General features: G+C 42.0%; 1 protein-coding gene across 1 annotated transcript in view; it reads right to left on the bottom strand.

Annotated features, from left to right (window-relative positions):
• Nucleotides 1-23,343, bottom strand: part of LOC122811285 (glutamine--fructose-6-phosphate aminotransferase [isomerizing] 1) — a 1,619,377-nt gene that overhangs the window by 1,358,722 nt on the left and 237,312 nt on the right. The window contains exon 3 of the mRNA XM_044083027.1: nucleotides 17,852-17,959. Within this exon, the coding sequence (XP_043938962.1) occupies nucleotides 17,852-17,959 (108 nt within the window). The remainder of the gene's footprint in view (nucleotides 1-17,851; nucleotides 17,960-23,343) is intronic.

The raw sequence follows: 23,343 nt of genomic DNA, 5'->3' as shown, positions 1-23,343 counted from the left end.
TGAGGGAAACCCTGTCAGCATGAAAAATAATGAAGGGCTCCACCACCATTACTGCCTGTAATTCAGACACTCTTTTTGCTGAAGTAATAACTAGAAGGAAGACTGTTTTCCAAGAGAGGAATTTTAATTCTGCTGAAGCAGCAGGTTCAAAAGGGGGAAGTGCGAGCTTTTCCAGTACAAAGTTAAGGTTCTAGGCCAGGGTGGGAGCTCTCCTAGGGAGCCTTAAATTGTTAGCTCCTCTCAGGAACTGCGTGATGAGAGGGTGAAAAAAGAAAGGAGGCTCAGTATTATAATGAGATGAGATGGCAGAGGCATGAATCTTAATGGCTAAGAAGGATAGGCCTCTGTGGGGCAGCTCTGCTAGGTAATCAAGGATTTGAGGTAAGTTGGGCACAGCTGTGTCCTTTCCTTGAGACTGACTCCAAGAAAAATATCTTTTCCACTTTTCAGCATAGGATTTCCTAGTACTAGGCCTTCTGGCCTCAAGGATGACGTCCAGCACCTGTTTGCTAAGGAATGCTGGTGGTGTATTCATGGGATGTCAGGCTGCAAGGTTTAGGGTTTGCAGCTGTGGATGCACAATCTGTCCCTCCTGCTGAGATAGTAGAGAAGGTGTCTGATTTAGGTGCCAGGGTGGCACTGCTGTCAGACTGCGTAGGAGTGGGTACCAGTGCTGGCGTGGCCAGTCTGGTGCAATAAGGACTGCCCTTGGTCTGTCCTGTTTGATCTTGAGTAGTACTTTTGAGTGGAGGGGCAGAGGAGGAAAGGCATAAACTGAGAGTTTTTTCCCATGTAAAGGATAGGGCATCCACCTTCCAGGCTCTGCTGTGGGGGTTCCTGGTGCAAAATTTGTTCAATTGGTGGTTTTGGGGGGAGGCAAAAAGGTCCACCTCTGAAGTTCCTCAACTCTGGGTTAGAAGTTTGAATGAGTTGGGTTCCAGTTTCCACTTTTGAGGGTCCAGTAGATTTCTGCTTAAGTTGTCTGCCAGTGAATTTTGCATGCCTGGCAGGAACTGAGCTTGTAGGTGCTTTTGGATGCTCAAGGCTGTGTTCCACAGAACCATGGCTAACCTGCAGAGTGGGTAAGAATGAGTCCTGCCCTGCTTGTTTATGTACCACATAACTGTGGTATTGTCTGTCTTTATCAGGAGCTGTCCTGGAAGGATATGGTATTTGAAGGCTGTCAGAGCATTCTGTACAGCTAGCATCTCTTTTTGATTGATATGCAGGGGAATTTGTTCTGGGCTCCATTTGCCTTGAATGCTTTTGCCTGCCATGTGAGCCCCCCATGCATAGTCTGATGCATCTGTTGTCAGGGTTTGGGCGGCGAGGGGTTGAGTAAAAGAAGTTCATTGTTGTGGTTGCATGCTTCTGCCCACCAAAGGAACTCTGCCCTTAGACAAGGTATGATAGGAATCACTGTTTCAAAGTCCTGAGAATGTTGATACCAGAGACTTTTTAAGTACCATTGAAGTTTCCTCATATGCAGTCTTGCATATGAAATTAGCAGAATGCATGAGGCCATGAACCCTAGGGCTTGCAGTACTTTCTTTTCAGATAGCTGGGTTTTGTTGGCCATTAGTCTGAAATGGTTTGTCAGATGGACCTGCTTTTCTGGGGTGAGAAATGCCATCTGGAAAGTTGTGTTCAAGCTTGCTCCCAGGAATATAATTTGTTGGCTGGGCACCAATTGTGTTGATGGTGTATCCCAGTGAAGTTAGAAGTCTTTTTACAAATGTCAGGTGCTGAAGCAGCAATTCCTGACTGTCCACCTGAATCAGGCAATCGTCCAAGTATGGGTAGATTTGAATATTTTTCTGCATGCAGTATGCAATGGCTGGAACCAGGCATTCTGTGAATACTCTGGGTGTAGTAGATAAGCCAAAGGGAAGTGCAGAGAACTGATAGTGCATAGAGCCTGCCCTGAAACGTAGGTATTTCCTGCAAGACTCCCTTACAGGGATGTGCAGATAATCTTCTTTTAAGTCTAGGGTGACTAACTAGGCATCTTTGGCTAGCATAGGAAGAAGCTGTTGCAGTGTAAGCACTGTGAATTTTGGGACCACCAGAAAGGTGTTGAGAATTGATAGATCCAAGATAGTTGGCCAAGAGCTCTCTTTTCTGGGCACCTGGAAAAGTCTGGAGTAGAAACCCTGTCCCCTTTGTTCTAATGGAACAGGGTGACTAGCCTTGATATGGAGAAGGGAAAGTACTTGTTTTTGAGGCTCTGCCCACTGGTTTGGAGGAAGGTCTGGCAACCCACTTGGTGTTGGCAGTGAGTGGAAGTAGAATCTGTATTTCTTGGATACAATGTTTAGAACCCATCGGTCTTGAGTAATGGACATTCAGTTTTTTGCATAAAGGGCAAGTTTTCCTCCTAGGGGCAGAAGTACTTGGGCATGGCTGGGAAGGATAATTGGAAAGTCATTGTGAACTTTTTCCATAAGGGGGTGGCTTACCACATCCCTGGTTTTGAGATGGAAACACTCCATTGTTTAGATCTCTGCATACCCTGAGACTGTAGTCTTGGTGGTCTGTTTCTCCTGGGTTTGGACTGAGAAGATCTGAGAGGGACTGGAAAGGACCAGTTTTTTGAAGGCCAATTGCTACTGAATCAAGGTGGCTGCACCTGTAAAAAATCTTTGACTGTTTGCATAGATTTAGCTTTTTCTTCCATCTTTTTAAGAACTTCTGCTTTTGTGCCAAACAAACGCTCCTAATTTAATGAAGCATCTAGTAATTGTGCTTTGACATGGTGAGGCAAGACTTGTTGTTTTAGCCAAGCATGCCTTTTCAGTACAGACCCAGTGACAGCAGTCCTGTAAAATGCTTCTAAGGCATCAAACCCACATTGCAAAGTATGTTTACTAACTTGGTTTGCAGAATGCATTAACTCTTGTAAATCTTTATTTTCTGCACAATCTAAAAACAACACCATTTTTTGTTTAATTAGTTCCATAATATGTTGCTGGTACTTCAACATGTTAAACTGACAATTCAAAGCCCTGATGGCAAGAGTTTCAGAGGTATATACCTTCTTATCCCATCTGTCTAAAGCTCTAGAATCCCTGTCTGAAGGGGTAGGGTTTTTGGCTGTAGTAGCCTTAATGCCTTTAGGTCCCTGGGAAATGGTCTTTGGATCTGTAGTACGATTCTTAAAGAGAAATTTATGAGAATCAGGTACTCTGTAGTACCTGTCAGGTTTTCTAGGAGCTGGTGGTAAGGTGTCAGGAGTAAGACTGGACTCCAAGAAGACATCGTCTACAATATCCAGGACAGGGGGTATGGCTAGAGGCCTGTGCTGAGACAAATCTAAAAATTCCCTGAGTCTCTTTTTGGACTGAGGATAGTCCTGGCATTCCCAGCGGAAATGCTCTCTTAAGGTATGCAAGGTTTCACCAAAAGAGAAATCCTCTGGAAGGGAGGCAGAGGGAATGGATTCCTCTGCATCTGAATCCTCATAGATAGATAAGGGTATGTCCCGGTAATCAGAAGGGTCAGAATCATCAGACTGCTGGTCTGTAGAATCAGAAGAAAATTCAATTATTTGTCTTTTGCCAGGGGAAGGCTGGCTTCCCCTAATAAGAGTAATAAGGTCTTCAGCCATTCTAAGCATTTGTTTTTGTGGCATGGGAGGATGAGCATGCGCTTTGGACGTTAGTTTTCTAGGCGTAGTAAGAACTCTGGACCTGAGAAACTCGGCAGTTTTAGTAGGAAATTAAGTTATTGGTTTAATATGAATATCGGTAGGTCGGAATACACCCTCAGAAGCCAGTGCCTGCACAGTGGCTCCAGACCCATCCAAGGCAGAGACATCCGCAGGTTCCATAGTCGAAGAAGCATCTCGCGGCATACAGGATTCTGAATGGGTCTCAGCAGAGGCCTGCGAATCTGTAGAAGTGGGCATTAGGGGCTGCAAAGGCACCTCACTGAGTACCGGCAGACTGGCGACAAGCTTAATGGAAGCATCGTCGGCAGTTTTTGACCTATGCGGTCTGTCTCTGTTTTTGTCTTTGCATTTTTTCGGAAGATCGGTAGTCGGATGGCTTACCGAAGCCATTTCGGAATACGGAGAATGAGAGAAAAAGAATTTCACTACAAAAATAGCCAGATGACAAATGGTTCGGTCGTTAAACAAGGCATAAAAATGACAGCTAGGGACGTCGTGGTCTGGGCCTAAACAGGTGACGCAGTAAGAATGAAAATCTCTGTGACGTATTTGCTTTCCACAGGCAAGACAATTGTTAATTTTTTCTGACATCAGTTAGAGCAAGAAAAAAGAATCCCTAACAGGGTACTTAGCTTTAGAAGACTTCAGGTCTGAAACTCGAAAAACGAAAATTTCAGGTAGCGGCCGACTGGCACTTGCGAACTGCTTCTGCTTCGGGCTCCTTCTCGGCAAAAAAGACTGATGTAATGGCGCCGGCTGCATGTTTTATACCCCTGACGACCTGACGTCATGGAAGAGGCAACAGCATCAGACACAGAAATCCCAAGACTCTGGTATTCGGGTCGACTGAGGGCTACCTGCAGACAGATAAATCCAAGTGTGATGACTGCAACAGTGAAACACGAAGAACATCTGGAGGCACGGACATGTGGTGCCCCTCTACAAAGAGGGGGCAGGAAAAATTTGTGGAACTACAGGACCTTTAGCATAACAGCACTGGCAGGAAAAGACATTAAGAGAATCCTGGTTTAGTAGGTCTATGTGAGGCTGGAGGTGTGGTGCAAGTGTTAACCTTCTCCTCAAGACATGAGTGCACATTGTCTTAAAGGAACCACTACCAGGACAGCAGATAACATAGGCTCATGGCCAGAAAGAGTTGTCAGTTGAAAGTGCAGCATTTAATTGACCAGCCACACACTTCTGGTGGTAAGACTGAGTTGTACAACCCATCCACCACAAAGAAGGTTACTATGTTATTGTCCATGTTGGTGTGAATGATCTGAGACGTACCTCCCTGAACTACATAAAAAGAGACATGGAGGAGCTCTCCAATCTTGTAACCCAGGCAGGTATGACCCTAACCCTGTGTGGCATCCTGCCATCACCCAGAATGATACCACAGTACAAGGACAAAATGATTGACTTCAACAACTGGCTAAGGTCTGGTGTCATTCTAACGGGATCCAGTATCTGTCTGGGATGACATGATCGACAGACCACGATGCTTTGCCAGAGATGGCCTGCACCTGTCACCCTTGGGATTCCGGATACTGGCTAAGGCTCTTGCCACCCCACAGTGCCTTTTTTTAGGTAAGGTTCAAATGACAAATTCACCACTGTAACAGGTACAAGCAAGCAAAATCTGAGAGTAATGCTACTCAGTACTAGAAGTCTAAACCTCAAAATGCATTCACTCGAGGCACTCCTTAAAATGGAGAACATAGACATCTGTGCAGTGACAGAGACCTGGTTCAAGGCTCCAGAGAGCACCCCTGCATTACCAGGCTATAATTCATATCACATCTTTCGGCCACCTAACCTGGACCGAAACACTAAAGGCGGAGGTTGTGTCCATATTCATTAAGGATATCCACACCTCCAAGCTTGTTGCTCAGCATAATGCATCCGAGATTATCCAAGTGCAATTAATTCTTGGCAAGACCGCAATCCAAACTGTAACTTGCTACAGATCCCCCACCATGCCCCAGGATTCCCACTCCTCATTTCTTGATACACTGGAAAATGTTAGGGTACAACCCAACACCCTAATAATGGGCGATTTCAAATACCCCATCATTAACTGGGAAAACTACTCAAGTACCAACTCTTTTGCTCAATGTTTTCTGGAATTCATAAATTCCAACACCTTGGATCAACTTATCCACACCCCCACCAGGGGCAGGAATATCCTGAACCTGGTCATTACCAACATGGGTGACCGGTGTTCCACACCAGAGGTCAATTCCTCATTGGTCAGATCTGACCACACGCTAATCACCCTAGACATCCACATCCCGCCCCCACCCCCGATTAGGGAAACCACCGTAAAAAATTTCTCCAAAGCCAACTTCACGCTTCTTAAGACAGAAGTGGCAAACTTCACGAAACCCCTGCAGACAGACAACAGAGGTACGACTGCTGAATCCTACACAAATGCACTTTATAAGCACTTACATGAGTGCATGGATCTGGTATCCCTAACAGAACCAACATGCTATCCTCCAAAAAAAGGAAGCCAATCTGGTGGTCCCCTGCCACAAACAAACTCTACAACAGAAGAAAGAAACTGTTGCAAAAAAGAGTAAAATCCCATGATTGGAGGAACTTGCTGGTTGACCTCAGTAAGAAGCTGAGATCCCTCATAAAATCCCCAAAGCTAGTTACGAAAACAAAATTGCCACTGATTCTAAAGACAACCACAAAGCATTCTATAGCTATGTCAAGAATCTCAATGGCAACACTCAGATCTGCTATGAGTTACAGCACAATGGCACTAAATATACAGAAACAACTGATATTGCCAACATCCTGGCAGATAGGTTCAGTGCTAACTTTACCCCTCTTTTACCCCCTAAAGGGCCCATCTCTATACCGGAAGAATGCAAAGTTTCTGTAATCACGGCTGCACAGGTAAAAACCACATTCTCCAAAGCCAAGATCACAGCATCCATGGGACCTGACAACATCCCAGGCTGCTTTCTACATGAACTACAGAATGAACTGGCACCCCACCTAAGCACCATGTTCAATCATAGCCTCACCTCAGGCTTTGTGCCCACTGAATGGCACACAGCGATGGTTATCCCACTCCACAAAGGGGGAGCCACCATGGACCCCGGGAACTACCGCCCATTAGCCTAACAAGCCTGGTCTGCATGTTAATGGAACGTATCATCATGGAAATTATAAACAAAGACATTAGTAATCTCCAAACTCTGGACCCCACCCAGTTCGGATTTGTAAAAGGCAGATCATGTCTCCTAAACCTGATAGACTTCTTTGAAGCAGTCACCAAAGCCATAGATGAGGGTAAGGTGGTTCACACAGCCTATCTAGATCTCGCCAAGGCTTTTGACACCATCCCCCACTCTGGAATTATAGATAAACTCACTAAATTAGGTATAAATCCCTATGTCACAAGATGGGTTGCCAACTGGATCACTGAAAGAACCCACAATGTGAAAGTAGCTGACTCCAAATCCGACTTCAGACCAGTGACAAGTGGAGTACCACAGGGTTCAATCTTGGGTCCTTTCCTGTTTGGTATCTACTTTTCTGAAGTACAGGCTAACACAGAAGGTCTTTGGCTAATGAAGTTCGCAGATGAATGCAAACTAGGAGTCATAATCGAAACTCCTAATGATGTGGACATCCTACAAAAGGGCCTCTCTGAGATAGATGCCTGGTGTTTAAGCCATGGCCTCAGGCTCAATGCCAAAAAGTGCACTGTCATTCCGTTTGGTAAAAACTCCGTACCCATAGGTTCATAGGTAGGTACTAGGCTATCTGCCCGAAGGCATTTATAAGCCTAGCTGGAATGTGTTGGCTTTCGCCATCCCTTTAGATTAGTTCTCTGTGCCTCTGTCCAGCAGAGCCATTAAAGTGATCCCTGCGGTAAACTTTCCGTTTCCCATCCACTCGTCAAGGTCTCTGGGACAGGAATCTATCCCTCCAGCACGTCCTATTTATTGTTGTGGTGAGGTTTAGATCCCTGGAGCATGTGGCTCGAGGGGATACGTTTTTCTTTAGGTGGAGCATGTCCATCAATTCTGGGTTGGACATGGCCTTGTATGTCAAGCAGAGATCACCTCTGAGTAGGCGGTATGCAACCGAATACAGCTGGAGTTTCTTCAATCAAGCTGCACAGGGCATCTGCTTGAGGCCAGTGATCCTCTTGGTGAGGTACTTCTGTGGTCTTTCCAGTTGTTGCAGTTGTCTTGTAAGGTACATCCCAAATGGGGCATTGTACTCTATGATGGGTCTGATGAGTGATGCGTACAGGGGCCCAATGACCTCTTTCGATCTGGATGCAAACCCTTTTGTGATTAGGTGGGCCACACAGAAGGATTTTCTAACCACTTTGACAATGAGATTATCAAAGGAGAGGTTACTATCTACTTGGGTCCCCAGATCCCTTATTATGTCTTCCGTATTTAGGGGGCTATGAGCTACCACATAGGTGGTAGTCTACTTAACACCGAAAGTGTGAAAAGAGACCTTGGGACACAGGTGGATAGTAGTCTCTCCTTTGATAATCACATCACCACAGTAGTCAGGAAATCCTTCTAAGTGGCACACCTCATCACAAAAGGTTTCTCATCCAGGAAAAAAGAGGTCATTATTCCCCTCTACTCATCACTCATTAGACCCATTATAGAGTACAACGCCCCTTTTGGTATGTACCTCACAAGACATCTACAACAACTGGAAAGGCCGCAGAAATACCTCACAAAGAGGATTACTGACCTCAAGCAGATGCCCTACGCAGACTGTCTCAAAAAACTCCAGCTTTACTCTGTTGCATAACACCTACTCACAGGCGATCTCTGCCTAACATACAAAGCTATGTCAAACCCAAAGCTGCTGGACATGCTCCACTTAAAGAAATCCCAATCCTTCCGAGCTACATGCTCTAGGGACCTAAACCTTGTCACCACAATAAACAGAACATGCTGGAGGGCTAGACTCCTGTCCCAGAGACTTCCCATACTATGGAACAAACAACCTATCTATATCAAACAAAGCTCCTCATTAGCACTCTTCAAGAAAAATCTTGATCATTGGATGGGAGATAAGAAATTCACCCTGGGGATCAACTCTGTGGCTCTGCTCGACAGGGGCACAGGAAAATAATTTTCTTGGGTGGTGAAAGCCAGGGTACCTTTTTGGCTAGGCTTATATAGGCCCTAGGGCCAATAGCCTAGTACCTACTATGAGCCTATGAATCTATGTAGTGCAGAATGTTTGTCAATTGTTCAGTTCTTGTCCAACAAGGTTGTTGCCATTACCCATCGTACCTGATGGGTATTGATCTAGTACCAGCCTGTCCAGTATTAGCTTCTTGAGCGATGTTTGATATTCCTAGTTATAATGAGTTTGTGACTATGGCCTTGAGTAAGCAACTGACATGCAGATTGGATCCACATTCAATAAAGCTAGTCTCTACCAGGCTTGATGTTCTTGGACCACTAACATATCAGATTCTTGTGCTTCAGACTCGTTTAATAGTCAGTGGGCTCACAAGTTATTTCCAGTCTAGGCTCTGCACTCACCACAGCACACTGACTGCTCTTATTAGGGCAGGAAAAGGATTTGGGGAACACTGACCTATTCCTTACCTCAAATTTTACTACTGGATTATAAAATCAACAACAGAGTGAGAGGATAGTGGCAGTAGGAAACAGAATTCTAAGGATTATCCTTGGGCAGCTAGAATCCACAAGCAAATAACTACTGTTTCCACTTTATAGGGCCCCGGTCAGGCTGCTCTGAAGCACTATGTGCAGTGCTTGAGGCCATACAAGGAAAGGGGCATCGGGAAGCTGGAAGGACTCCAGAGAAAAAAACACCAGAACAGTCCTTCGGACAGAGGTAAATAACATAACCAGAAATTAAATAAGCTACAGTTTGTCTCACCTGAAACCAAGAAATTCATGCACAAGAGTTAGCCAGGGAGATGCAAAGAGGTCATGGTCATCCTGAATTGAATGAGAAATCATTAATGCAAGGCCACAGGCTAACAGTACCCAAAAGTTCTTCTTCACAGACAGAGTTGTAGACTCAGTGAGTGAATTATACAAATGGTGGTGGTAAAGAGAATCCACAGAGACATTAAAGATGGCACGGCTAGATGTAAAAAGGCAAATGAGAATGCAGAGCTAGAGGAGAGACACAATCTTAAATGCACTCACAAAGCAGATTAGATGGGCTTCACTCTCCGTTTCTGTCAAAAAGCAAATGTAAGGCAATGGGTGAAAAAGGGTAAAACTCTGAATAACATTTAATCAAACTATGAAAAGAAGCTGCTTCTATAGGACTATTGCCTTCATGTATCCCTAAAAACCTTATAGATAAAAATAAAAACAGTACAAAAAGTACACAATACTTCAGTAAAATATAAAACTATCCAGATATTAAACACTTAATGGCTTACTACAAAGTTCATCCCAAGGAAAATACTACAGATATTCAGCAGTGAACAGTAACACCAGGGGGTGCAATCTACAGCAACCAAATATATCACAACAAAATAAGTAGGTATTAAAAAAAAGCAGATCTGGAGCTGTGAAAAATAAGTACAGAAGTATATATTAGCGCTATATAATTATACAGAGCTGAACCAAAACAATCTGTATCTACTACAACATGAAAAAGGCACCACTTGAGAAAAGCACCATCTTTTGACTTAGCATTTCTGCCTTGCTTCATGGGAATCCCCAGTAGTGTGCTCGCATTCCCCTCAGCAAAACTTTCATCCTGTGTCTTGGACAACCTCCAATCAATCCAAGGCTGTCTCGCTCCCTGCACTGTGAGACCCTGCATCGGTGGAACACTAAAGTGCTTTCAGCTACACTAGTTCCCCTCAGCAAAAGTTTCATCCTGTGTCTTGGCCAACCTCCAATCAACCCAAAGCTGTCTCGTTGCCCTGCACTGTGAGACCCTGCGTTGGTGGAACACTAAAGTGCTTTCAGCTACAATAGTTCCCCTCAGCAAAAGTTTCATCCTGTGTCTTGGCCAACCTCCAATCAACCCAAGGCTGTGTCACTGCCCTGCACCATGAGACCCTGCGTCGGTGGAACACTAAAGCTCTTTCAGCTACACTAGCTCCCCTCAGCAAAAGTTTCATCCTGTGTCTTGGCCAACCTGCAATCACCTCAAGGCTGTTTCTTTGCCCTGCACCATGAGACCCTGCGTCACTGGAACATTAAAGTGCTTTCAGCTACACTAGTTCCCCTCAGCAAAAGTTTCATCCTGTATCTTGGCCAACCTCCAATCAACCCAAGGCTGTCTCGTTGCCATGCACTGTGAGACTGAGACCCTGCATCGGTGGAACACTAAAGTGCTTTCAGCTACACTAGTGTATGATAGAGTTGTATTTAATCTGTTCTCTAAACTGAAGACTCTTTTCCCTTTCACCATATGCATCCACACTAATGCCCCCCCCCCCATTCTTCTCTTCCTATTGTACTCCTAGGTCAATTACTTAAAACTACTTTCTCTTGGAAAAAGTTTGCCTATGTACCTGCAGCCCATACTTCAATCGTTTTTCCCTGTAGATATGGTGGTCCTTTTCACCACACTGCACTACATTAGTAGCATAAGAATTGTAGATATTAGGAAGATACTGAACTACACTGACCTGGAATTAACTTAGCTTGGTTTTCCTGTTTTCTTTTTAGCAGCTGGCCTAGTCCAGTTTTTCTGACTCATAACCTTGTATTATTTTGTGTCTGCCCCCCTCCCTCCCACTCCTGCTTAATTACACAGGTATCAAAAAACCTGATGTAGAAAGGCACCATCTTTTGACTTAGCTTTTCTGCCTTGCTTCACAGGAATCCCCAGTAGTGTGCTCGCATGTAAGTACTACCTGGTATTGTTTTTGTTTGTGATTCTTATTGCTATTTTTGTAAAGTTCATCCTAAAGGGATCTTGCAGTGCTTCTGTAAACACTCTGCCTCCCCAAGAACTAACTTTAAACGTGTATGTACCCTATTGCAAAATAAAAATATTTCCTATACCTACCACTGTAGTATAGTAACCCTGCGTGCATTCGCTAGCAGTCTTCCATGGATTTTATCTCCCTTTACTCTCCTAGGCTCTTTCCCTCTCCTCTGAATGCTCATAGCTTACCATTGTATTTACTCAGTCAGGCCACCAGGTGGCATTGTTCAACCACTACCTATCTTTTAATACAAGCCAAAAGTACCGTAACTGTTCTATTAATTTACCACTGCCCTGTTTTAGCCCTATTAATGTTGTTGTTGTTGTTGTTGTGTCTTTCGGCTTTTCCCGGTTAGGGGTCGCCACAGCGGAACTCCAGTCCGCTAATGATTGGCAGTAGATTTTTACATGCCAAGTTGCCGGCCCTGACGCACAACCTTCAACGAAGGTACGCCCATTCACACATGTCTCCACACAGAAGACGCTTTAGCTGAGAATCAAACAGGATGTCTTACTGTGAGGCAACAACGCTAACGCAGCACCACTACCACAGTATACTTACTATAATCTACTAAACTGCTAGTGCTCTGTTTTCAGCTACTATCCCCTGTCAACCCTCTGCATCATTCTAATTTCACACACACAGTGTCTTATGACAGTGCCTCCTTGCCGCTGAGCTAGTTCTCAGCTTCACTGACAACTTTTTGCTGGCTTTCTTCCTTCTCCTTGGCTCTACATGCTCCGTTCGCCCTGTGGGCTCACTCCGCTCCCCTACCCTGCCCCCAATTCTCACCCGCCCTCAATACTACTACTCATACCTCTCAACTGTACAGATTTTCGCAAAATGTCCAGATTTTTGGCTCATATTTTTGGCCTGTTCCTCTATTTTCCTGGCAAATCACTGGGATGATCTCAGGATTGAAGTCACTAAACAATGACATACATTTGAGTTTCACACTTCAAATCCTTCAGAAAATCTATATTAAAACAGATCCTGTTACTCTAGCAACATTCTAAGTTTATAACAGCAATATTTAAAATATGTCCTTATTTGTACCCCCATTTTGTCAAGCTTTGCCCAGATTTTTTGCATTAACAGGTAGTCCTACTTTTATTTCAACCACTCCCCACCCACTCAAGACAACCATCCAGTCAAAGCCTTCCTCTCTTTACCCCTAATCCTTTCACCCACAGTCAACCATCCAGTCAAAGCCTTCCCCTATTTACCCTCCTCCTTTCACTAACAGTAATTAAATACATCACTAATTAAATACATCACTCTTTCACTACCCCATCTCACCTCACAGCTCTCCTCTCCAACTACAAATCCTCCCATATTAAACTACCTTTTTCTAACCATGCTTTCCTTACTGTTCCTAACACTCCAAAACATCTCCCTCCTACTACTCCTAACAACTTAAAACCATGTCAGCTCCTACACCTCCAATCAGATTCCACTCTCTACTCCTTACCATACTCCCACACAAAACCATATCCTCCCTCACACAAATAATCATTTCTTTTCCATCTCCGCCTTTCTGTTTCAGTTCAACCCTCTGCACCTTTTTAATCCTAAAATATTTCCACTACTGCTAAGACACTTACTCTTAAACAAATACTAGACCATCCAGAATACCCTAAATCCAAACCAAAACACACTAAAATAACTTCCTTCAATAATCTCATCTTAGCTGGAGACATTCACCCCAACCCCGAACCTAACCCACCCACAAATAACAATTACCCTCCCCCTTCCTCTCACCTTTCATCCCCCTACAATACTCTTAAATTTTTCACACTCAATGCCCAGAGTCTCAGCAACAAAACACATCAGTTTCAAGCATGGCTAAGTCATAAACAACCTGACATTGTAACCATCTCTGAAACTTGGCTCAAACCCCACATCTCTAACTCTGAATTCCTATCCTCTGGATTTCACACTCTTAGATGTGACCGCCCAAAGAAAAAAGGTGGAATGTTGCATTAATCTATTCCAATCTACTTACCCTAATTCCCCTACCAAACCCCATTCCTAAATTCACAAATGCAGAACTAACAGTTGGCCTATTAAAAATGAATAATCACAAAAGCCTCTGTATCATCGCCCTTTATATCCCACCCGGAAATAATGTCTCAACCCTTGAAGACATACTCCAGTGGGCCTCAGCTGAAATTAACCTTGAAACTTACATACTAGGTGATGTAAACATCGACTGGATTAAAATCAACAGTCTCATACCCTCCCTGTCCATTAACCTCTTTAACTTTACTCAAGCAACCCACTCCATCACCAGACCCAATAAAACAAACCCCCCAGGATTCACTCTTGACTGGATCTTAGTCACCCATCCAAATAAAATTACCAACTCTGGCACCATCCCTGACTCTATTAGTGACCACCTCCCAGCTTTCATTTACAATGCAACCACCTCCCATCCACACCAACATCAATATATTCAGACCCGCAACCTTAGTAAATTTGACCCCAAAACCTTCTCTAACTATCTCAAACAAATGAACTGGAATATTCTAAAAACCCTTCCACTAGATAAAGTCATAGACCACATTAATTCTACTTTCCTAGATGCTGTAAGTGGGCTCACAAGTTATTTCCAGTCTAGCTCCACCAAGGAAAAAAAGAATAAAAACTGTAACTGCCCCTTGGCTAACCAAAGAAACAAAGCAAATTATGCAAAGAGACAAATCCTGGAAGCTTTACCAAAAGAATAAACTTCCTGAAACCCTTCTCCAATATACACAGCTCCATAACTTTGCAAAAAAAACAAATCTTCAAAAACAAAAAACCCTACTACACTACGCTCCAGTCCAACCATCCCCAAAACCCTAGGCTTTTTGGGGACTCCATAAACTCACTCCTCAACCCAGGCTCCAAAAATAACCCCTGTCCGGACCCAAGTAAATCTGACCTCGAATTAGCCTCACTATTCAACTCTTTCTTTATAGAGTCAATACCCGACCTGACAAAACTTTTCCCAACAACGACCCATCTCTCCTACATTCCACCTCATCTAAGTCCCCAAATAAATTCCTCCCATGTTTGAGCTTAAACCTGTCTCCACTAACTACATAAAAAGACTTCTATCCAAACTTAAACCCTGCTCCAATGCACCTGACAACATCCCCTATTCCTTTCTCAAGTCTGCTGTCGATGGTATAGCTCTCCCAATTAGTATCCTAATTAATAGATCCATAAAGGAATCATATGTCCCTAAACTCTGGCGTTCCACCTTTATTCTTCCTCTCCACAAGGGAGGCAAAAACACTAGCATTTCAAACTTCTGCCCTATAGCTCTTCTCTCTCCAATCTCCACAATCCTAGAAAAATGCATCCACCTCCAACTTATGCCATTTCTGACTAAAACCCAACATCTTACCCCTACCCAACATGGCTTCTGGCCAGGACATAGCACCATAACAGCTCTACTCTCATTCTTAGAAACTGTCAATCAAGCCCGAGATTCTGGGAACTTAGTAGCCACAGTGCTCCTAGATCTCTCTAAAGCATTCAATACTGTTTCCCATAAGCATCTCCTGTCACCTCTCAAACCTAAATCTCTCCCCACACACTCTTTCCTGGTTCTCAAGCTATCTGTCAGATAGATATCAGGCTGCAAAATGGAAAAAAGGCACCTCACCTTTCTTACCCACCCCTGCCTGAGTACCACAGGGGTCCATCCTCGGACCAATGCTGTTTAATATCTTTATCAACGACTTTCACACTGCTATTCCTAATGCCAAAGTCATCCAATATGCAGATGACTCTATACTGTCTGCTCTTCCTCTAACCACCATGAACTCCTATCTAAAACTCAGACTGCCTTCTCAACTACTGAGATCTGGATGCACCAAAATCACTTTTCTTTCAATGCTAACAAATCTAAAATAGTACTATTCACACCCTCAAAATATTTCTCTTTTGATAAAAATTCCTTCCAAGTCCTTAGCCAAAGCAACTCTCCGATCGAAGCTGTTCCCTTTGCCAAACTACTCGGTGTAACTATAGATGAACACCTCAAGTTTGACATCCATATTCAACAAAATATAAAGAAAACCCACCAAAAACTAGGTATGCTATACAGGAACAACCACTTCCTCTCTACTTCTACCAGGCATACTCTGGCCTCCTCTTACCTCCTTCCCTCCCTTCTGTAAGGCGCCCCATACTAACTAACCTATCCTCTTCCATCACTTCCAAACTTGAAAGCTGTTATAACAAAATTTCTAAATTTGCCACCAAAGCCAAACATTCCACTCATCACTGTGTTACCCTCCAATCCCTCAACTGGTTAGAATTCACAAATTACCTGGACTTCCTCCAGCTCACTACGCACATAGACTAAGATTTAATCCAACCAAATGCCCCACTCTAATTAACATCCTTCCCCCATACACCCCAACTAGAACTCTCAGATCTGAACACCAAAACTTAATTACTGTCCACAAATCTAAACGTCCTGCTGGACAACTTCTCCTCTCCTTCTCCTTAGGTAAGAAATGGAACTCTCTCCCTTCCACACTAAGGACAATGTCAAACACAAACAACTTCAAAACTCAGCTTTACACCTACCTCTCCTCCAAATGGAAATGTAACCACATTCTTCCTACCTAGAACTCTTTAACAAAAGCCCCTGGGAGGGTATCCTCCTGAGTTCCTAACTGGCTATAACCTTCTATAGCTAATTCCCATATGATCTCTCACACTCTGTAAATACTGAATTTTGACTTTAACTGTGTGAATTTATTAAAATGTATCCGCACGATATTTTTCCACTATGGGCAATATTGCTCACGCTTTGTATTACTTGATATGTACGACATAAGCATCCTCCAAAAGGGCCTCATAGAAACAGACAACTGGTGCCAGAGCCATGGCCTCAAGCTAAACACCAAAAAGTGTCTAGTCATCCCCTTTGGCAAAAACAAAGTGCCCACAAATTACCACATACGTGGTAATCCATTAAGTACAGAAGAAGTAATTAGGGACCTGGGGACCCAAGTTGATAGCAATCTCTCAATTGACAACCACGTGGCCAAAGTGGTTAGAAAAACATTTTATATAGCCCACCTAATCATGAAGGGATTCACATCTAGATCAGGGGAGGTCATCGTGCCTCTTTACTCATCCCTCATCAGGCCCATAATTGAGTACAATGCCCCTTTTGGGATGTACCTTACCAGACACCTGCAGCAACTGGAAAGACCCCAAAAGTACCTCACCAAGAGGATCAAAGGGCTCAAACAGATGCCATATGCTGCCCGGTTAAAGAAACTCCAGCTCTACTCAGTGGCATACTGCCTGCTCAGAGGCGATCTGTGCCTGACGTATAAAGCCATGTCCAACCCGGAATTAATGGACATGCTGCACCTCAGAAAATCCAAATCCCATCGAGCTACGCGCTCAAGAGACTTGAACCTCAGCAATTAAATAAATAGGACATGCTGAAGGGACAGATTCATAACCCAGAGGCTCCCTTCACTCTGGAATAAAATCCCAGTCCAGGTTAGGCAGAGTCCCTCATTGACTCTCTTCAAGAAGAATCTTGATGAGTGGATGGGAGATCGTAGGTTTACCCCAGGTATCACTTCTGTGTCACTGTTAGACAGAGGCACAGTATACTAATCTCGAAAAAGGGCATAGCAAAATTAATTTAAAATGGGTGGCGAAAGCCAAACACACTCTGGCTAGGCTTATAAATGCCCTAGGGTAGATAGCCTAGTATGAACCTATGAACCTATTTGTACTTATAATTTTATTTTTATTGGACATTTATCTTTACTGTAATCTGTTTCATGGAGCTTTTCTCCCCGGGCCTCCACTGAAAACAGGCTCTCTGGGCCCAGTGAACTTCCCCGGTAATCAAACTGGAAATAAATAAATAAATAAAACAATAATGATGTATTTTATATTACTGCAAGTTGTAATGCAGATATGTTCACGGCACATCCAAATTAAGATGCCTGTTATGTAGAGACTGCAGAGTCCACACAGCACTATATATTATCAAACAAAGATGTAACTGTGGTAAACCAACAAAGACCTAATTGTGGTTAACTACTTGTTGCAACCTATCTAGTTTCAAAGTCTGTTTCATACTTTGTGAAAAACAAATAAATAAGAATCTGCCAAACCCTCATTATGAATTATCTAAAATAGCTACTGATTGCAGCTTATTAAAACATGCAACTAGGTCTTCCTGCTTACTGAACAGAAGCACTTACTATGAATCTCTTCATCCAGTGCCTTCACTTTTCCTCGCTGTTTGATTAATTTAATGTGCTGAGCATTGTTTTCCCAATTTTTGTTATTTCCTCCATCAACTCCAACACCTAAGCAAAAGAAAAAGAAAAAAAATAAGAAAATGGTACCGAACAACTGCATATTGAAACCACTAGTGCAATTTTACAAGCAGATTTACACATTGTTTTTTCTTACCAGCTACCCATAAGTGGGTAGTGGATTTTCCTCATTAATATAAAACAAAAACAAACAGGAGCACAGTCATTTCTCTTTACAGCTGACTTTTCAATGTGTAAGATTTCCTTAACATTTCATTGGTAAACAGCAGTATCAACTCTTGTTAGTGGACTGTACCAACCATTACTAAGCTGAGAATCATATGCACCTGCACTTCAGCCATTTTACATCTTCTCTTACTTATTGACCTGTCCAAGCTTACCTAATTTGTGGATGGCTACTGATACGTAACTTGATGAATTGCATTATTGTTTGCTTATGCAATACTTTTTCTGCCATTATACAATTTTTCATTCATCAGGTCTACTCAACTTTACCTCTTTCTTACTGCATTACTGTTCTCCCACAGTCTAGTAGGTCTTCTCATCATAGGTTTCATTCTATGTTTCTGCCAACAAATTTTATGGTTCTTCATATGGACCTCCTTCACACACAGTTTGGAACAGCAGATGGGGAATTGGAGTTTACCCCTGGTCTGACATCTATGCCTCTGTTAAACAGAGCCAACCTGTAAATGCTTGACCGCCCATGCCCAAGCCTACATATACCCTTTAAATAAGCCCAGGGTATTAATACTTGTCATATACATTTGGGACGCTTGGCTCGACTTAAAAAGGTCCCCTGGGGTGGTTACCTAGTAAATCAACTATGAACCTGTGGACCTTAATCTCATTACCTCCCCTCTACTCTCTATAAGTTGCAGTTACACTACTCATTGTAGGCCATCTAGTTACAATGCTCTTCCTGCTTTTAATCTCCAAAGAAGATTCACTCTGCTCTTGTCTTCATGCTGCACTCAACCATTTTCCTCTAAGCTATGCCTTGCGATGCTGTCTATTATTCTCTGCAGCAACACGCATCACAGACCAGACTCTACATGCACTGTGTCTGTACACTCTAGGCTTACATGGTCTCAACTCTAGCTTAATGTTTCCATAGGTTCATAGGTGTTTACTAGGCTAATGACCACAAGGGCCTTTCTAAGCCTAGCCATGGATCCCGAATCTTTGACAAGTTCCAACACCCTTGGTAAGTGTAAGCATGGGCCTGGGAGATGAGCCATTTATAGGTTACCTGTTTGCATTAAAGACATAGGTGCCAAACCAGGGATGAATTTCCGGTTTCCCATGCAATTGTCCAAGTTGCACTCGAATTGGGTTAGGGACGAACTCTGCTTCACATGGATAGGGAGCTTGTTCCTTAGACGGGGTAGTCTCTGGGTTACATACCTATCTCTCCAGCAGGTCCTATTTATATCACAGGCAAGGTTTAAGTCTTTAGAATGGGTAATTCTGGTACTGTTGGTTTTGTGAATATGCAGGAGGTCCATCACAGTGGGGTCTGACAATGCCCTGTATGCCAGGCATAGATCACCCCTCAAAAGCCTTAATGGAGACAGAACACTGGTATATCCACTCAAGTTTGCCATGTTTAAGGTAGGTAGCATCTGCTCTAATGCTTGAATACAAGAACACAATACTAATGTTGCAGGTATGACAAAAGTCATGGCTGATTGAAGGCACCCTTAAGAGTGAATGTTTTTTTCCTGGCGAATGTAAAATGAATACCCCCACAGACATGAATCAGAAATATTTAATTTAATAAAACATTTGAAATAAACATACACTTAACTGTCTCATTCCGGAAATTTGATCAAATAATCATTTTGTCTGCTGCAGACTTGCCTCTCCTCTCTATGCCTGCAAATTCTGAACTAATGAACTATCAATGACCTTCCTAACAAAATGGCAAACAATTACTGCCAGTGATTTGAATTTAACAAGTCCTTATAAAAATAAGGGACACCATGTCTGATTTTAGCCTTTCCAAACCTATCAATGTACTTACCCACTCAAACTTCACAATCAGAAAACACACTCTCCTAAATCTTACAAGATTATGAACTCCCACTTGGCCACACCTGATTTCTCTAGGTTACCAGCTTTTATATACCACTGCCCATTACCCTTCCATTAAATAAACAAAGTAAAAACACCCCTAGCTCTTATTACTTTCAGGCCAGGTCATCTATCTTACTGCACACTATAAGCTACCAACTTAGCTGAAGAAGACTCACTGGTCCCTGGTGAGTACTGTTACACAGAATGCTACTACTGTTAACATTCCTTTTAACAATTCCCTTTAAGTTGCAAGAATATCTTCACTGTTACCTCAAGCCTCAGAAAGAGCTCTTATACTACTGATTGGATGACTAAAAACTGTGCACCTTTAAAGTTAAAAAATGAAGCATGGCACATTTGGAAAAAAATAATCCGTTCCAGGAACTCTAGGAAAGAGCTGCCTTTCTTAGGAATTGTATTAACAAAGCAATGAAAGCTCTAAAGCCATAAGCTTTTGTTACAGATAACTGAACCAACTAGGTAACACTAAGAGTGTTAGAATACAACTGAACTCCTTAATTGTCTTAGTTTCCAAGGATGTAAATCCCTGGCTCAACTCCAAAAAGCTTCTCCTTAACCTCCCTCTCCCACCCCCACACACGACTATGCTATTTAGTACTAAGAAAATAATTTCCAATGTTCTCAGCTCGCTCAAGCTTCTGCACCAGCACAACAACCTTATCAACATCACCACTTCAATCAGAACCATAAGCATCTGGATCGACCACTTTCATAACTTTCAAGAGCATATACAAAAAAGTTATCTTGGAAAGCTTGGGTTCACAGTAAATGACTTTTTATTAAAATATATAAAAAAATAGAATCTTTTATACAGGACAATACAGATGTGTTACTTAAACTAGCTGAAGTGTTGCAAAAAGAATACTTTTGAACAACTACTGACAGTTTATTACACATAAACATTCAAAACAGCAAGGACCTCAAGGCTGTAGATGATTTTTAGGGATAATCTCACTGTTTCTTATGTTTGTGAGTTAATATAGTTTATTCTAAAGAACATTTTATGTTCGGCAATTAAATGAATAAACAGAAGTGTGAAACAACCATGGGTGCTAGTTATGTTCCCTTTGATGTCAATTTAACTACAGGATTACTTGAGTTAGAATTATATACAGCATTCTTTTATTGAGAATGTGGTGTTATACATACAAAAATTGATGACTTATTATTTATATTTTATTTTACATTTGTTGACCGGGCTAGTCTAGCTGGATCAAAGTCCATTTTCAGTAGAGGCTCCACAGATAAAAGCAAGGTAATTGAAAAACAAGTACAATACACTTATGAGACAGGCAATGAGCAAAATACAATGATATTAGTCCAGGTATGGTTATACAAATCTAAGAAAAAACAAATAATACCAACTATGTAATAAGTACGGCATTGAATACTTTCAGTAGGGAGGGAGTATTATGTAGTTCAAATGTAATGGATACTTATAAAAACATTAATTGTAAAAATATTATTTATTTATTTTTTTTTATTTGAGAATGGTAGCAACAATGTAATCATTAAGTCATTTTGTGATCAGAGAGAAACATTGCAGAGTTGAGTAAAGAAATGTGAAAGTAGAAAGATGAGAGCAGGTTAGTCTGGATTGGTGCAAGAGCATAGCCAGAAATTGTTTAGATGTAAAAGAAGTTGTTTTTTAAAGAGAGGAAGAGTGGGTAGAGAGGAGATGTGTGTGGGGAGGTTATTCCATGTTTTACCAACTGAGTTTGAGAAAAGGCAGTTTCCTGCAGAATTTGTAATTCTAGTAGTGTTGACTTGTAGCTTTTCGGAGGAGCGTAGTTGTTTCAGGTTGTTGTAAGGAGTCAAGAGGTTGCTAAGAGCTGGTGTTTTTGATGGTTGATAAAGAATTTTATGTGCTATTAAAAGTTGTTGATAGATAAGCTTGTTAGGAAGTTCCAACCAGTGTAATACTTTTAGGTTTAGACAGTGGTGGGTTCTATACTTAGATGCTGTGGCAAATCGAGCTATATTGTGGTAAGATGTAGTTAGTTTCCTAAGGTTACCTTTAGAGAGATTAGTGTAAATAGGGAAGCATACAGAAGGGTAGAGATAAGATGGGATTGTGCTAAGGTGGTCCGTGCTTTGGGTGTAAGGAAGGGTTTGATTCTATACAGTGAGCCAATCTTTTTATTCACTGCTTTTATTGTGTTATTGATGTGATAATCAAAGTTAAGATTATTATCAATAGTAACACCTAGCAGTTTTGTAGTAGAGTCAGGAAATGTGGGAATTATCACTTGCAGTAATAGTGAAGTTTAGTTGAGTAGATTTGTGGGTAGGTGAGAATAGTAATAGTTTAGTTTTTGGGGTTCAGGAGAAGACATCTTTTTGAGAACCATTGTTCAACGGTTGAAAAGGTTGATTGGGTCAGAGACTGGAGTTCTATTTGAGAGGAAGCCGTACAAATTATGGTAGAATCGTCTGCATATTGTATGCAGGTAGTGTTTTGGATAGATGATTGGAGATCATTAATAAAGATAGAAAATAAAAGTGGGCCTAGTATAGATCCTTGGGGTACTCCTAGAGAGATAGGTAGTAGAGCGGATAGAGAATTTTTCCAGAGTACTGCTTGTTGCCGGTTTTCAAGATAGGATGAAAACCAGGTTATGGAAGAGTAATCCAGGGCAAGGGATTTAAGTATGTGTAGAAGAAGTGTATGGTTTACCATATCGAAGGCTTTTGATAGGTCTAGGAAAAGAGAAGAGGTTAGTTTGTTGTTGTTACGGTTACAGTTGATAGTGTTGGTAAAAGAAAGTAGAGCTGTGGTAGTACTGTGTGAGGGTCTGAATCCATGTTGAGTGTTAGCTAGTAGGTTGTTATGGAAAGGAAACTATTGTGATTTTTTTTTGTTTGACAATTTACAAGACAAAAGGTTTGGAATTAAATTTAAACCAAATACAAACAGAGAAATTATTATTTTTTAGATTTAACTTTGAGTGGAAATGTTGTTACGTGATTATGAATATATATAGAAAGAAATTCATTGCCATTACTTTTCCCCATGGCAGAAATAATCATCCTGAAAGTCTACTTCTCTGCCCTTTGGCAAATTTTAAGGTTCAGACATAACTGTAGTAAGTGGGTGGGATTTGTTTAAGAAAAAAAGTGAAGTTTTTCATTGGTTTGTTTTTAAGGAGAAGGTACAAGAACGATGATACAGTAAAAGCATACTCAAAAGCCTGTGAAAGAAGGAGGCATTAATTAATTTATCAAAATGAATACAAAATAGAGATATAAATAATATAAAAGTTAGAAGAATTATTAATGAATTATTATTTTTATTAAGCAATGTAACGTGCTGT

Source organism: Protopterus annectens, chromosome 9.part0, assembly GCF_019279795.1.
Source record: "Protopterus annectens isolate FY-2018-M chromosome 9.part0, PAN1.0, whole genome shotgun sequence".
NCBI classification, from domain to species: Eukaryota; Metazoa; Chordata; order Ceratodontiformes; family Protopteridae; genus Protopterus; species Protopterus annectens.
This window is presented reverse-complemented; position numbering and strand designations above follow the sequence as displayed.